At 36.4% G+C, this 12,694-nt stretch overlaps 1 protein-coding gene across 2 annotated transcripts in view; it reads left to right on the forward strand.

The window, feature by feature from the left end:
- YES1 (YES proto-oncogene 1, Src family tyrosine kinase) overlaps nucleotides 1–12,408 on the forward strand; it is a 50,250-nt gene extending 37,842 nt beyond the window's left edge. For both annotated transcript variants that reach the window (XM_058832567.1, XM_058832568.1), the window contains exons 3-12: nucleotides 620–719; nucleotides 1,424–1,522; nucleotides 4,547–4,650; nucleotides 4,839–4,988; nucleotides 5,209–5,364; nucleotides 5,637–5,816; nucleotides 8,098–8,174; nucleotides 8,492–8,645; nucleotides 9,191–9,322; nucleotides 10,094–12,408. In XM_058832567.1, coding sequence (XP_058688550.1) covers nucleotides 620–719; nucleotides 1,424–1,522; nucleotides 4,547–4,650; nucleotides 4,839–4,988; nucleotides 5,209–5,364; nucleotides 5,637–5,816; nucleotides 8,098–8,174; nucleotides 8,492–8,645; nucleotides 9,191–9,322; nucleotides 10,094–10,302 — 1,361 coding nt within the window. In that variant the 3' untranslated portion in view covers nucleotides 10,303–12,408. The remainder of the gene's footprint in view (nucleotides 1–619; nucleotides 720–1,423; nucleotides 1,523–4,546; nucleotides 4,651–4,838; nucleotides 4,989–5,208; nucleotides 5,365–5,636; nucleotides 5,817–8,097; nucleotides 8,175–8,491; nucleotides 8,646–9,190; nucleotides 9,323–10,093) is intronic.
- The last annotated feature ends 286 nt before the right edge of the window (nucleotides 12,409–12,694 follow it).

Genomic DNA, 12,694 nt, shown 5'->3' on the forward strand with positions numbered 1-12,694 from the left:
GGCAAGGGTCTGCTTCACGGGTGGAGAGACTTGGTGGAATCAAAAAAATCAGCAGTGCTGAAGTAGAGGAATGTCTTTGTCCTCAAGAGAATACTCCTATTTCTGGTTCAGTTCCTTGGGTAGGTCTTGATGTGTAACCTCAAAAAGTTGGGAATACATCAGTTATTTATAGCTAAGTGCAACAGGAACTTTTACGTCTGTGAAAATTAGTGGCTGATTGTTCACCGTTGTGGTGGTGGAGGTTCTTCCTGAATTGCATTTCTTAACAAGAAACAAGCTTAATAAAGAAGCTAGGTTTTTTTGGTTGTTTTTTTGTTGTTTTTTTTTCTCTGATGATGCATCATGCAAGTTTCTGTATATAAGTGCTGTAATTATTAATGTAGTTCCAGTGATGTGTCTAGTGGCCTTTTGTGGTGTATAAGCATATTTTCAGAATGTCTGTTTATAGGCAGTCCTAAGAAATTAGCAGGTTATTGATCTATCTTCCAAAATGAGATGCAACCCAGAGTGTTTAGTTGCTTCCAAGTCCAAACTGATTAATTGTTTCATGGACAAGTCCTTAAATCAAGTGTTGTAACATTACTGCTAGATCATATGGGATTTTTTTCTTTTTCTTAAGGTGGTGTTACTGTATTTGTGGCCTTATATGATTATGAAGCTAGAACTACAGATGACCTTTCATTTAAGAAAGGTGAACGGTTCCAGATAATAAATAACACGTAAGTGTTCTCATTCACAGACCTCACTGGGTTGTTTGGAATAATTAGATCCTGAATTCTTTTGAAAATCTGTATCCTATTTCAGTAAAGGGTAGATAGATTGTTTTTTTTAATTTTTTTTTTTTTTTTTTAATACATTCAGTATTCAACAAGCATGGGGTTAAAATATATAATACTGCTAAGACAATAACTTTTCAGGTTGAGATGAGGGTTTGGGTGCAGACATAGAACTGTAGCAACTGTGGTAGCCCCAAGCCTCTTCTCGGCTGGGTGACTTCCTTCCTCTCCCTGCTGCAGCAAGGCACAGCTACCCCCTTCAGGGCACAAAAGGTGGCCACAGGTACTGCTCCATCCCAGACTTTGCACCCTGGAGTTACTCTCTGATCTGGAGAGGCAGAGGAAGACTAGACAGCTCAGAAGTTTATTTACATATCTCTGCCATAAAGCATTTTGGTTTTACATTTAAAAAAAAAAAAAAGCTCCAAATCTTTAAAATATTAAATTCCTAAGAGACATTAGAGAAGAGACATTTGTGTTCCTCAGAACACAAGATATATGTTGGTGCAGCACCAACTATTTTAGATGCCCTCATAATTAAGATAAAATGTTACCTAATTTACCTGCCTTTCATATGAGTGTGTTACAAGTGCTACAGAATTTTGTGTTGTTTAAATGTGGAAGAGATAATTGATATTTCATTGCAGGGAAGGAGACTGGTGGGAAGCAAGATCCATTGCTACAGGAAAGACAGGCTACATCCCAAGCAATTACGTAGCTCCTGCAGACTCCATTCAAGCAGAAGAGTAAGACAATGTAGCCTCTCAATCTAACACACTTTGTACCCTGTGGTGATACTGTTTTTAAATTCATTATATGTAACATTTAAGAGTAAAGTAGGAGAATATTGTTATTGAGAGGATAGCAGTGCTGTTTGGATTATGTCAAAGGTATAATTATTAGTAAGCATGATGTGGACACGCACACAGATGTTTTATGCCCGCTTGCCACATGTGGGGCTAAAGGAGAAAGGATGGGAGAATTCAAGAATGATAAAAATTGTAGGGCACACTTTGTGTACAATATAAAGCAAACATGGGTGGGTTCTAGCTAAAGAGTTCACACAACACACCATCAACATAAGGTTTTTATCCTTATTTTCACTTGCCAAACCCTGAGTCAAGATCAGCTGTGTACTTGGTATGACCTAACCTTACATTCTACAAAAGCATTTGTCTGCACAATTATTGCTAATCTATTAATCTGCAATAACTTTTTGGTGACAAAATTGTTTGATATGCTAATTGCTAATTGTTTGACTGCTGTGAATTTGGAAAATTATACTGCTTTGTGTACCAGTACTTTCTACATTTATTTATTAACATCCTGAAGTGCTTAGACAACCACATAAAATGACTGTGGAATCCGTAGGTTGGACTAAAGTTTTAGGTTATGCTTTTTCCAAGGTGGGATTTGTCATAAGTATTTGCTGTACTAGGAATATAAAGTTGCACAGCTCTTGTTTCAATATACAGGCATAATACTGTCAATCAGAGGCTCCCTGATATGTGAGCTATGCACTTCTCTGTTTGCTACTGCAAATCTGGGAAAAGTGCCTGATTTTCAACATGTTTCCTGAATCTCAAGCTGAGTCTTTTGCATGTTGCTGCTGCTGCTCTCACATGGCTCTTTGCTATTAAAAAATTATTTTATCAACGATGCTCAGTTTTTTTACAACCTTCAGTTTCATCTGGTTTTAAAATGATTAAAAAAAGAAAAAAAGTCGAATTTTTTTTTTTTTTTTTTTAACTATGCAATAAAAGCTTATGTCATTACAACTGCAGTGGTGGTAAAATGGAAATGATAGCTTTTTACAAAGAAAGTATGGCTCCTAAACACTGGCCATAACAGTGGTGGGATTTGTCATAAGTTTATGTGATGACTAGAGGTGAGAGTGAAGGGTGATGAATGAGTTAGCTTTTAAAAACTGTTTATTTTAAAGAACCAGTGCTAATTTTATTATATATCCCCACAGTATTTGGATAAAGTGCATTTGCTTTAGAGTTTGTTAGCTCTGTGCTTTGACAGTGTTTGTAGATTTTGTGTTGTGGCTGCAATTAAAGTTACAAGTGCAAATGCAATACAGAGCCCCAAGTTGCTAAGATTTTGTCTGTGGCCTTTTCTAGTCTTGGAGGCATTTATAGCAGAAACTGCTTGTGACAGGATTCATATTATTTGTGTGCTTTTTTTTAATGACACCATAATATAAATGTTTAATTGTCTCTGAAAAGTAAAGCAATTCAACCCTACTTATAGGTAGTGAAATAAAACAGCATTTTACAATATAGTTTGTAAATTGTTGTAGTCCAGGGAAGAGGCATTTTCATGTGAAGTTATGAACTAAGATTCAAGTTTGCTTCTGTAAGATTATGGGTTACCTCTAAATTGTTTCCAGTGCATATACTCTCATATCCATTTCTAACTTTGCACATCTCCTTCAACACTCAAACTGAAAATACAACAAAATGTAAGAATAAGTTTCAAATTTCCATGTGATTGCACAGGCCATTCTGCTCATGGCCAACAAAGTGATCCCTCTTTATCTACATTTTTCCCCCAGAAAATGTTTCACCCACAAAGCCATTGCTGTGCAGCAGTTTCCAATACCAGTTTTCCCATCACTCATGAAGCCAAATTAGTTTGACGATATGATAGTGGCAGAGAAAAATGTTTGAAATTTACACTTTACGTCACTTTGTAACTTCTGAGGCACCTAATAAAAATAAAATGCAGTTAGAAATAAGTCTTACTCCAAAGTCTGGGGATTCATATGAAGATGGACCTTAAAATTATCACTGGCTCAGGACAGCGCTGTGTGCAGGGTCTTCATCAGGATGAGCATGCTGTGGGAGTGTAGAAATAAAAACTCCTTTTGTGAAAGAGCTGAAGGCAAGAAAAAATGCAAGTCTTTTAAAACATCTGTGTTCTTTTTGGTATCAGAATGATTCAGCAATTTGGAATGTTACTCACAGAGAAGTAAATGACACCTATCATAGGGTTTTTCTTAAGTGATCAGTAGAAAAATGTGCTCTCTACTGATGCAGAGAAAGATGGGAGGCAACAGAAAATGAAACAGGAGAGATTCTAGCTGAATTTAGGAAACTTTTTATCCTGAGGACAGCCAGGAAGGGGTACAGGTTGCCCAGGTTGATAGTCTGTCCTTCAAGATTTTCAAGCCTAAAGTGTACTACATCCTGAGCAACTAGGTCTGATGTCACTGCTGACCCTGCCTGCAGCAGGAGGCTGGACCAGAGAACTCCAAGGGTCCTTCCAACCAGAATGAGCCTGTCATCCAATTATATTTATGCACACTCACTTTGCATTAAAAATTGTTTTCTAACATAAAACCAAAACTTTTTAAAGAAGGGGGTGTCAGCTGCTGCATTGTTGAATGTGCCCCCCAAAGTGTCTCATCTGATTTATCTTGGCCTGTAAACTTAGCCTGAGGAGTGTCTCCCATTCAGTGTTAAGAACAGTTGATGTCTGTTGTTAAACCAGCAGAAAACCATAGGGTTTGCAGATACAGGCCTCTTCATATGTATTTTGTAAATAATAGAAATGACAGTCATATAGAAATAGGTTGTCTTAATCTTTTGATTACATGTATGTCATTGCTTTTTGTTGATCTGTATCTGCTTTGGGATACTTGTAGCCCAGTAACTGTTTTGGAATAATGGTCCAGTCAGTGCTTGAGATTCCTAAAACTTTTGCTTATGAGTACTAAAGCATAGGAAGCTTTTATTTACACATTTTCTTTTAATTTTTTCTAGGTGGTATTTTGGTAAGATGGGCAGGAAAGATGCAGAAAGGCTACTTTTAAATCCTGGGAACCAGCGTGGTATTTTCTTAGTAAGAGAGAGTGAAACCACTAAAGGTATGTATGTGTCTGTGTATCTCTTCTCTCTCCCATTCCCTACTCTCCCCACCAGCAAGGTGAACATTATTATGTCTATCCCATGATACACATGAATGTGCACACCATGTATGTGCAGGACAGTTGGGGAGATACCTTAAATACCTTTTAATATTTTAGTGAAGCACCAGATGTCACTTTTTTCCTAGGTGCTTATTCCCTTTCTATACGTGACTGGGATGAGGTCAGAGGTGATAATGTAAAACACTACAAAATCAGGAAACTTGACAATGGTGGATACTATATCACAACCAGAGCACAATTTGAATCTCTGCAGAAGTTGGTGAAACACTACAGAGGTAAGCCCAAGTTCCAGTGTCCCAATGTTACCCTGTGCCTATGGTGAGGAAGAAGGACTGTGTACATAGCATATTCTTAAAATTCACAACTATAAAATTTCCTTCTGATTTCAACAAAAAGTAAATTGACTAATTCTTTATCAATATTAAGATGTTACTTTTGTTGCAGTTTTACCCCTCCTTAACTGTGAAGCTGTTAAATATTTTTCCTGTTTTCCAGAACATGCCGATGGGCTGTGTCATAAGCTAACAACTGTGTGTCCCACTGTGAAACCACAAACACAGGGACTAGCAAAAGATGCCTGGGAAATTCCTAGAGAATCTTTAAGGCTGGAAGTTAAGTTGGGCCAAGGATGTTTTGGTGAAGTATGGATGGGTAAGAGCTTAATGTGACACATTTCAGTTGTTGCTGTGAATGTTTTAATAGTATTGTAAGTAAATCAGTATTGGGATCTGAAAAGACAATATCATAGAGAAATGAAGGGAAAAAATACCAGTTACGATCATGCATGTATTGGTAAAATTAATATTCAATATAGTTCTAGTTTATGATTATTCTGTTAGCTGAGAAAACAGAAGCAAAAAAAGTTTCAGCAGAAAATTTCTTCACTATTACAGTGGGGAATAAAACCTGATCTGTTTCTCTAGGAACATGGAATGGAACTACAAAAGTAGCAATCAAGACACTAAAACCTGGTACAATGATGCCAGAAGCTTTCCTGCAGGAGGCTCAGATCATGAAGAAACTACGACATGACAAACTTGTTCCTCTATACGCAGTCGTTTCTGAGGAGCCTATCTACATCGTCACTGAATTCATGACAAAAGGTGCGGGACAGAATAGTTAGAAATACTACATTTAAAAGGTTATTTAAGAGCTCAGCAGTAAATCAAATGTTTAATTAATGTTAGGTGTAAGCTAACTGGAGTATAAGTGTTAATTTTGATTAAATTAAAATGAGCAACACTTGACCTACTTGGAGCAGTTCTGATTTAGATTATGGGCAGAGGCATGTTTTTTTTGCACATCTGTGTCACCCTTGCTAATCTTCCAAGTATAAGATGGGGGGTGGGGGGGAGGGAGGGGAAGTTCTCCTGATTTTTAGTGTGTACTGTCCATCACATTTTAAATGGAATGGTGTAGCTGGGAATATTATTATAAAATTATGGCTGCCTGTAGACAGGTCATGCTAACAACAGAACGTGTTGAGCTTTGAGTTTTTAGTGTTTCTTTCCCAGCAGTGTAATAGTAAATTTTAAAAAGGTTGAGGGTTTTTTTCCTCAGACTCCCTCCTTTATCCCCTTGTTTTCAGTCTTTGATCCTTCTTCCTTTGCTCTATATCATTTCCCCCTCCCCCTGCTGCTGAAACAGAGATTTAGAGATTTAGGCAGAATGTAGAAATAAACATCATAAGCATATTAGTGTTAAGAAGCAGCAGATTTCCAAGTCAATTATTCCATTTTTTATAAAATACAGACTTCTATTCAACTCACAGAGAAATTTTGCTATCCTCATAAGATACAGAAGCAAGGAGTGGCTAGTGGTGTTCAGTACTGCACTACAAATGTATGGATTTGCTTTTTTCCTGTTTGGATTGGGTTTTTAAAGGGTTGTAAAAGTTTAAAAAGGTAAAAAAGAACAGAAAATTTAAAAAGTTCCTTCTGCATTTTGGTTCCTAAAAAACACTAGACAGCCATGCAAAATCAGTTTCCATTGTTCAGAAATCAGGTTTCAGCAAGGCAATAAGGAATGAAATATTTATAACTGTCTAAAGAAAAGCAAACTTTACTACCAGAACTGGTTACCTTGCAAAAGCAGAAGTAAAGAATTGTAATTTGTCTAAATTATGGTTTCTAAATGCTGTTGGAAGCTTCTTTTTGTAGCTTTCCTTTGACAAATTTCACATTTTACAAAAAAACCTATAGAACTTCTTTGTTCTAAGCTGGTAGAACTATTTATTTTTATTTATATTTCCCCTCTTACAAGGAAAATAAATAGGTACAAACTGCAGAGTATCTAACTGTTTTTTGCACTGTGGACAGGTTACTAGAGATCAGCGTGAAATCTTTGCTCCTCTTCAGTCCTTTGATCTCATGAACCAATGTCAGAAAAAGTCTGTGCAAACACACACAGCAAACAGCAGCAGCAGTGTGGGTCTGGCCTGCCACATTTTTACTTTCACTGTGCAAAAATACAGCTTCACAAAAGTTATTTTGGAGAACTCTAATTCAGAGTTGCTACTATGAATCCACTTCAGGGTATGCAGTCAAGTGGTTTTTCCCCACCATGGCCACACTTATAATTTTGTTCCTGTCATTTTGACTGTGACAAGAGTGAGTAGCTACCAATTTTCACCAGTTTCTTAGGAAAGAGGTCATGTTCTTACCTCACGTGACATAATGCTGCCTGTAGGGAAAACTGTTACATAGAGACAAAGCTTTACTGCACAGGTAGAGTTTGTTGTCATAACTGAAGCACAGGTCCTTGGAACTGATTTCAGATACTGCTCCTGTAATGTTCTGGGTACAACTGCATCATATAAATGGGAGAAAATAAGGTATCGTAAAGAACGGAAAATAGTTTTCCCTGTAAGAAAGGAAAAGCAAATATAAGCAAATGTAAGAAAATAAAAGAAAAAAATTCAGAATAATTTCTCTAATATATGATTTGGGCTGGCAAAAAAATGTAAGTAAGGAATAGAGGTTTTTTTGTTCTGTAATTATAAATCTTACAGTGGAAGAAAGTCCAGCTTTCTCCAGCTTAGGAGGAGCACTGATCCCAACAACACTGGAAAAATTCTAATGTGTTGCCAAAAACAGCAGTCTGTTTTATTACTGTTTAGTTACTTGCATCATTGAAGTGGATTCCAAACCACTTGGATAGAATTGCACTAACTAGTTACCAGTGCAGAGGTAACTATGGGCATGATCATTGGGTCACATATTCTGGTAAATGATGGATTTGCAAGTACAGATTTCATGAGATAAATGTGTCAATCATAATGTCTAAGAATAAAAAAAAAAAAAAAAAATCTCACTTGTGTTTTCAGGTCAAGTTAATGTTTTTGTTTTTTTCCTTTTTTTCCCCCAAATGTGTCATGTTTTACAGGCAGCTTGCTAGACTTCCTTAAAGAAGGGGAAGGAAAATACTTAAAACTCCCACAGCTGGTCGACATGGCTGCTCAGGTACCGAAAAAACTGTATTTTGTGCTTAGAGAAGAGGTATTAGATATCAACTAAACAAAATTATTGAATGTTCTGGCTGTTATATGCTGCTCTGTCTTACACCTTCTCTTGTGGGTTGTAATTTGTCAGAAAGGAAACAGTCTGGCTTGCAATTAGCAGCCAGACACACTAATCAGGGCCAAGCTCTTGGTTGCTATGTTATAATTCCTATACTTACACAATGGGAATGGAGCTAAAATAAAGGGGTGCAGTTTAATGCTTGGGAGAGATGTATATAGTCATGAAAAATAACCTTTTGTAACACTTTTCTTTTTGAGATTGCGGACGGCATGGCTTACATTGAAAGAATGAACTACATCCACAGGGACCTCCGGGCAGCTAACATTCTTGTAGGAGACAATCTTGTGTGTAAAATAGCAGATTTTGGTTTAGCAAGGTTAATAGAGGACAATGAGTACACTGCGAGACAAGGTAAGGCCAGTTAATTTATTTAATTAATAAGACTGATTGCCTTTCAATTGCTTAGAACTATTACATTTAGCAGCACATGCCTGTGTATTGTGTGTTCATGGATAAAGATCATGCGTGGAAGTGTGCTTTCACAGCTATGTTTAGGTGAGCCCCTTGCCTAGGTGTAATCCTAGTAAAGTTCCTTTGTTCAAAGTTATGTGGCAGTTTGTTTGTGTTTTCATAAAGCATTTTTAATTATTTCTGGGGGATAAAATGTACTACAGTTTGAAGAGAGATGTGATTCCAGAGATGTTGTTCATCAGGTTCACTTTTTGAAACATATTTAAATAAGACTCTCAGATGTCTTTAGTGCTTCCAGATATTGTAGCCAGTAGTTGCTGTCCTAGTTTGAGACATACTAAAATACTATACCACCTTGAATTTTATCAATAAAGCAAAGTATAAAAATGTTTTTAGTGTATTATTTTTTTCCAAATATTTTGAAGTTTAAACAAATTGTGGATTAGCAAGGGAAAATTGAGAATCTGTCTTTCCAATGTTTGTAGGAGCTAAATTTCCAATTAAATGGACCGCTCCAGAAGCAGCGTTGTATGGTCGGTTTACAATCAAGTCGGATGTGTGGTCATTTGGAATTTTACTGACAGAGCTGGTAACTAAGGGAAGAGTGCCATATCCAGGTAACAGGAAGATTTAATAGATTTTTCTTTTCTTTTCTTTGTTGTATTTTGTGCCTCTGAAGTTACCTTTTGTACTTTTTCCCTTCATTCAGAGCCCACAGTTGACAAGCAGAGACAAAAACTTAGTCACACCTCACTGGTTCCTTTGTTCAGAAAGATTTTTTTTTTTTTTCAGATTAAATATTGCATATTTTGAAGAGTTTTAACATAATAGCACTTCTAAATGTGACTGACAGTTTATTTCAGATTAGTGGGGATCCTTATGTTTCCTATCTGTCCCTGATATTTCTACTTTTGATATTTTCCCAGGCTGCAGAAAGCATCAATACACTGGACCTGCTAAACCAGTTTTTGAAATGAAACATTTTTTAGCAGATATTTTGCTGGATCTGGAATTTGTAAGACGGTTCCGTTAGGGATATATAAAGCCTTTTTCTTGGCCAGATTTCAAGTTAAGCAGTCCTTGAGTGGAACCTAAGGCAGGGAGAAGCTATTTGTGCTTGAGTCTCCTTTCTGAAAGGACAGGTCCAATGCAGTGGGAGAGGGAGAAAGGGAAAAGTACCAGGTGTTGAGGAATTACCAGTTTACTGAAATAATTTTCAGAAAATGTATTTAATGCAAAATGAAAAAAATTAATTCACTATAAAGTGTGTTCATTAAAGATTCTGTTCTGGTAGAATCACATGCATTGCAGCTGCAGAGGTTCTGGAAAAACTTTGGGAAACTGTTCTTTGCATAATGTCATTCAGAGCAAATATGCTTTCCTTTTAGGAATGGTGAATCGAGAAGTTCTGGAACAAGTGGAACGTGGGTATAGGATGCCTTGTCCGCAAGGCTGCCCAGAGTCTCTCCATGAGTTAATGAAACTGTGCTGGAAGAAGGACCCTGATGAGAGACCAACATTTGAGTATATACAGTCTTTCTTGGAGGACTACTTTACTGCTACAGAACCACAGTACCAGCCTGGAGACAATTTATAAGCCAACATGCACAAATCTGCCAAATGTAAAAGACTTGCAAAGAATTCCTGAAGTCTCTAAGAAATCACAGGAAAGAAAATCTTCGCTACTTTGCATGCTCTTAATGGCAAACTGGAATTTCATAATGCAGTTGCACAAAACCACTTTTAAAGTGTTATACTCTGATTTACCAATGACATGTTTTTATTTTTTCCTCTTTCCCAACTTCTTTTCAGGGTCCAAAGGAAGCTTACTGAGAATACAGGGCAGAAAAAATGAGTGTTGGTGTGAACAATAGCAGAAAAAACAATGTTTCAAATCCTTTATTCTCCCAGTGTTTGCTAATCATTCTACTGCTAATGAGGGAATTGTCTGGAATCAGTGTCCTTGGGGTGAGGCCGTTTTAAAGCAGAAGAACGTTGTGGGACCAAGCAATTCTATTCCAGTTCAGTAAAACTCCCTGTGTTTAAAACTACATGTGTGTGCCCCCACCCCTGCAAAACAAAAGATGGTACAACTGTATTTGATTTATAGTCTCGATCTTTAAGCTTCCACTTTCATGGACTTAATTAGGGTAGGCAGGTAAAAAGAGAAATTGGAACAGTGAATGAGAAACTTGATCTAAATGGTAGACCTCAATAGTGAGATTAGAGAGCATAATGCACTGTGTTAATACTTGTATTAATATAACTGGAAAGTAGCATGAGAGATTTTTCCTTTTTTTCTTTCTGCATAGCTAATTAAGAATAATGAAGGTAACTAGAAAATGAGGTAATATTTTATAAAATTGTGTTGATAAAGTATGATGATATTTGAACTTGAAGCTATGTAATACAATCATGGGGGGAAAGCCTTTAATCTTTTAAGCTCCAATGAAACAGCAAGCTTTTGTATGGGAAGACTACCTGAACAAAGTTCACCAGGAAAGCAAGACTGAAGCTGGTAAATGGCCATCTCTTAGTCCTTTTTCAGAGACAGGTTTGGTACTGTTTTATGTGGCTTGTAAGTGTTAACAAGGGTGGGTGCCACAAGTGCTATCTATCACTAGTTCAGGGATTTGATTGCACTTTTGCTTTTCTTGACTATTAAGACACACACACACAGTTGCTCTTCCCACTTCTGCCCTTCCTACAGAATTATTTAACTAAAAATAAATGAAAGAAAATGTGAAAGTTTAAAAAATAAAGGGATACAATATATTTAATATTGTCCGAGTAATAAAATTTGCTGGCATTCAGCCCAGCTGACACTACATCTAGATTTATCTTCTTTGGCTACTGACATATCAAGCAATAATGTCATGTCTTTTACTCAACAATTTGCATGAGGTTCTTGAATTTCTGATCAAGCTTATGTACTTTAATTTTGAAACACTCTTAGTTACCAGCCTGGAATTCATATCATCATTGTAAAACTATCCAACAAATGAATTCAGAAAAGCTGGTAATATAGTTCTGGTACTAAACTTAACGTTCATGGGTTTACACTACATTGAATCCAACTACCAAACAGGTCTGTGTAGAAACAGTGCCATCATTTTTCATTTTCCCTCATCATTGCTCATCAACTATACATCTGTGGTTATCAAATTTTAAAAGGGCTTTCTATAAGAAAAACAAAAACAAAACAAAAAAATACAGACACACAATACTCAAAACCCAAAAATATGAAGAAATTTTAATTTTTCTAAATATTTTAAAATTAATAACACAATCATATGAGTTTATGTATTAATACAGTCATAACAAAAAATGCCAAAAATGACACTGGCATTGTATGGATTTTTAATTACTGAATGGAACAGTTCATTGTAATAACACTTGTATAGTAAAGGAATAAAACACTAACTTAATGAACGTGTTCATTGTAAATGGTTGTGTATTATAAAACTTCTCCAAAAGAGTTTGTATGTTTATGAAAATTTATTTGTTTCACCTGAAGACCTTGATGTGGTTCTTATCTTAACAGAGTTTAAAATTCACATTCACACTTTTTATATAAATAGTAATAAGTTTAATTATGTAACTAAGTATTTTTATAAAGTATGGCATTGTTGAACTGTTTTGCAGAATTGGTTCAAAATAAATTTCACCTTGATTGCATCTGCTTATTTGAGGTGGGGGAGGGGAGAAGGTGGGAGGGGGACAAAAGCAGAGTAGCCTTCACATTGAGGGGAGATGGATGGGAATAAAACATTCATGAGGTTTTTTTTAATCCTCTGTAAATTGTACTTCCATACAGGATTGTGAGTTCATCGTGCATTATTGCTGTTGAAACAGAGACATTTTCTAGCCCGGTTCACAGGTCCTTGGCAGGAATGGTTTAGAACAATTCTGCCTGGGCTTAAAACAAACCCCTGTGGTGGTCAGACAGATGGACTTGGGATTCTTGTGGGAGCAAGTCCAACTTAAAC

The sequence above is a fragment of the Poecile atricapillus genome, chromosome 2 (assembly GCF_030490865.1).
Source record: "Poecile atricapillus isolate bPoeAtr1 chromosome 2, bPoeAtr1.hap1, whole genome shotgun sequence".
NCBI classification, from domain to species: domain Eukaryota; kingdom Metazoa; phylum Chordata; class Aves; order Passeriformes; family Paridae; genus Poecile; species Poecile atricapillus.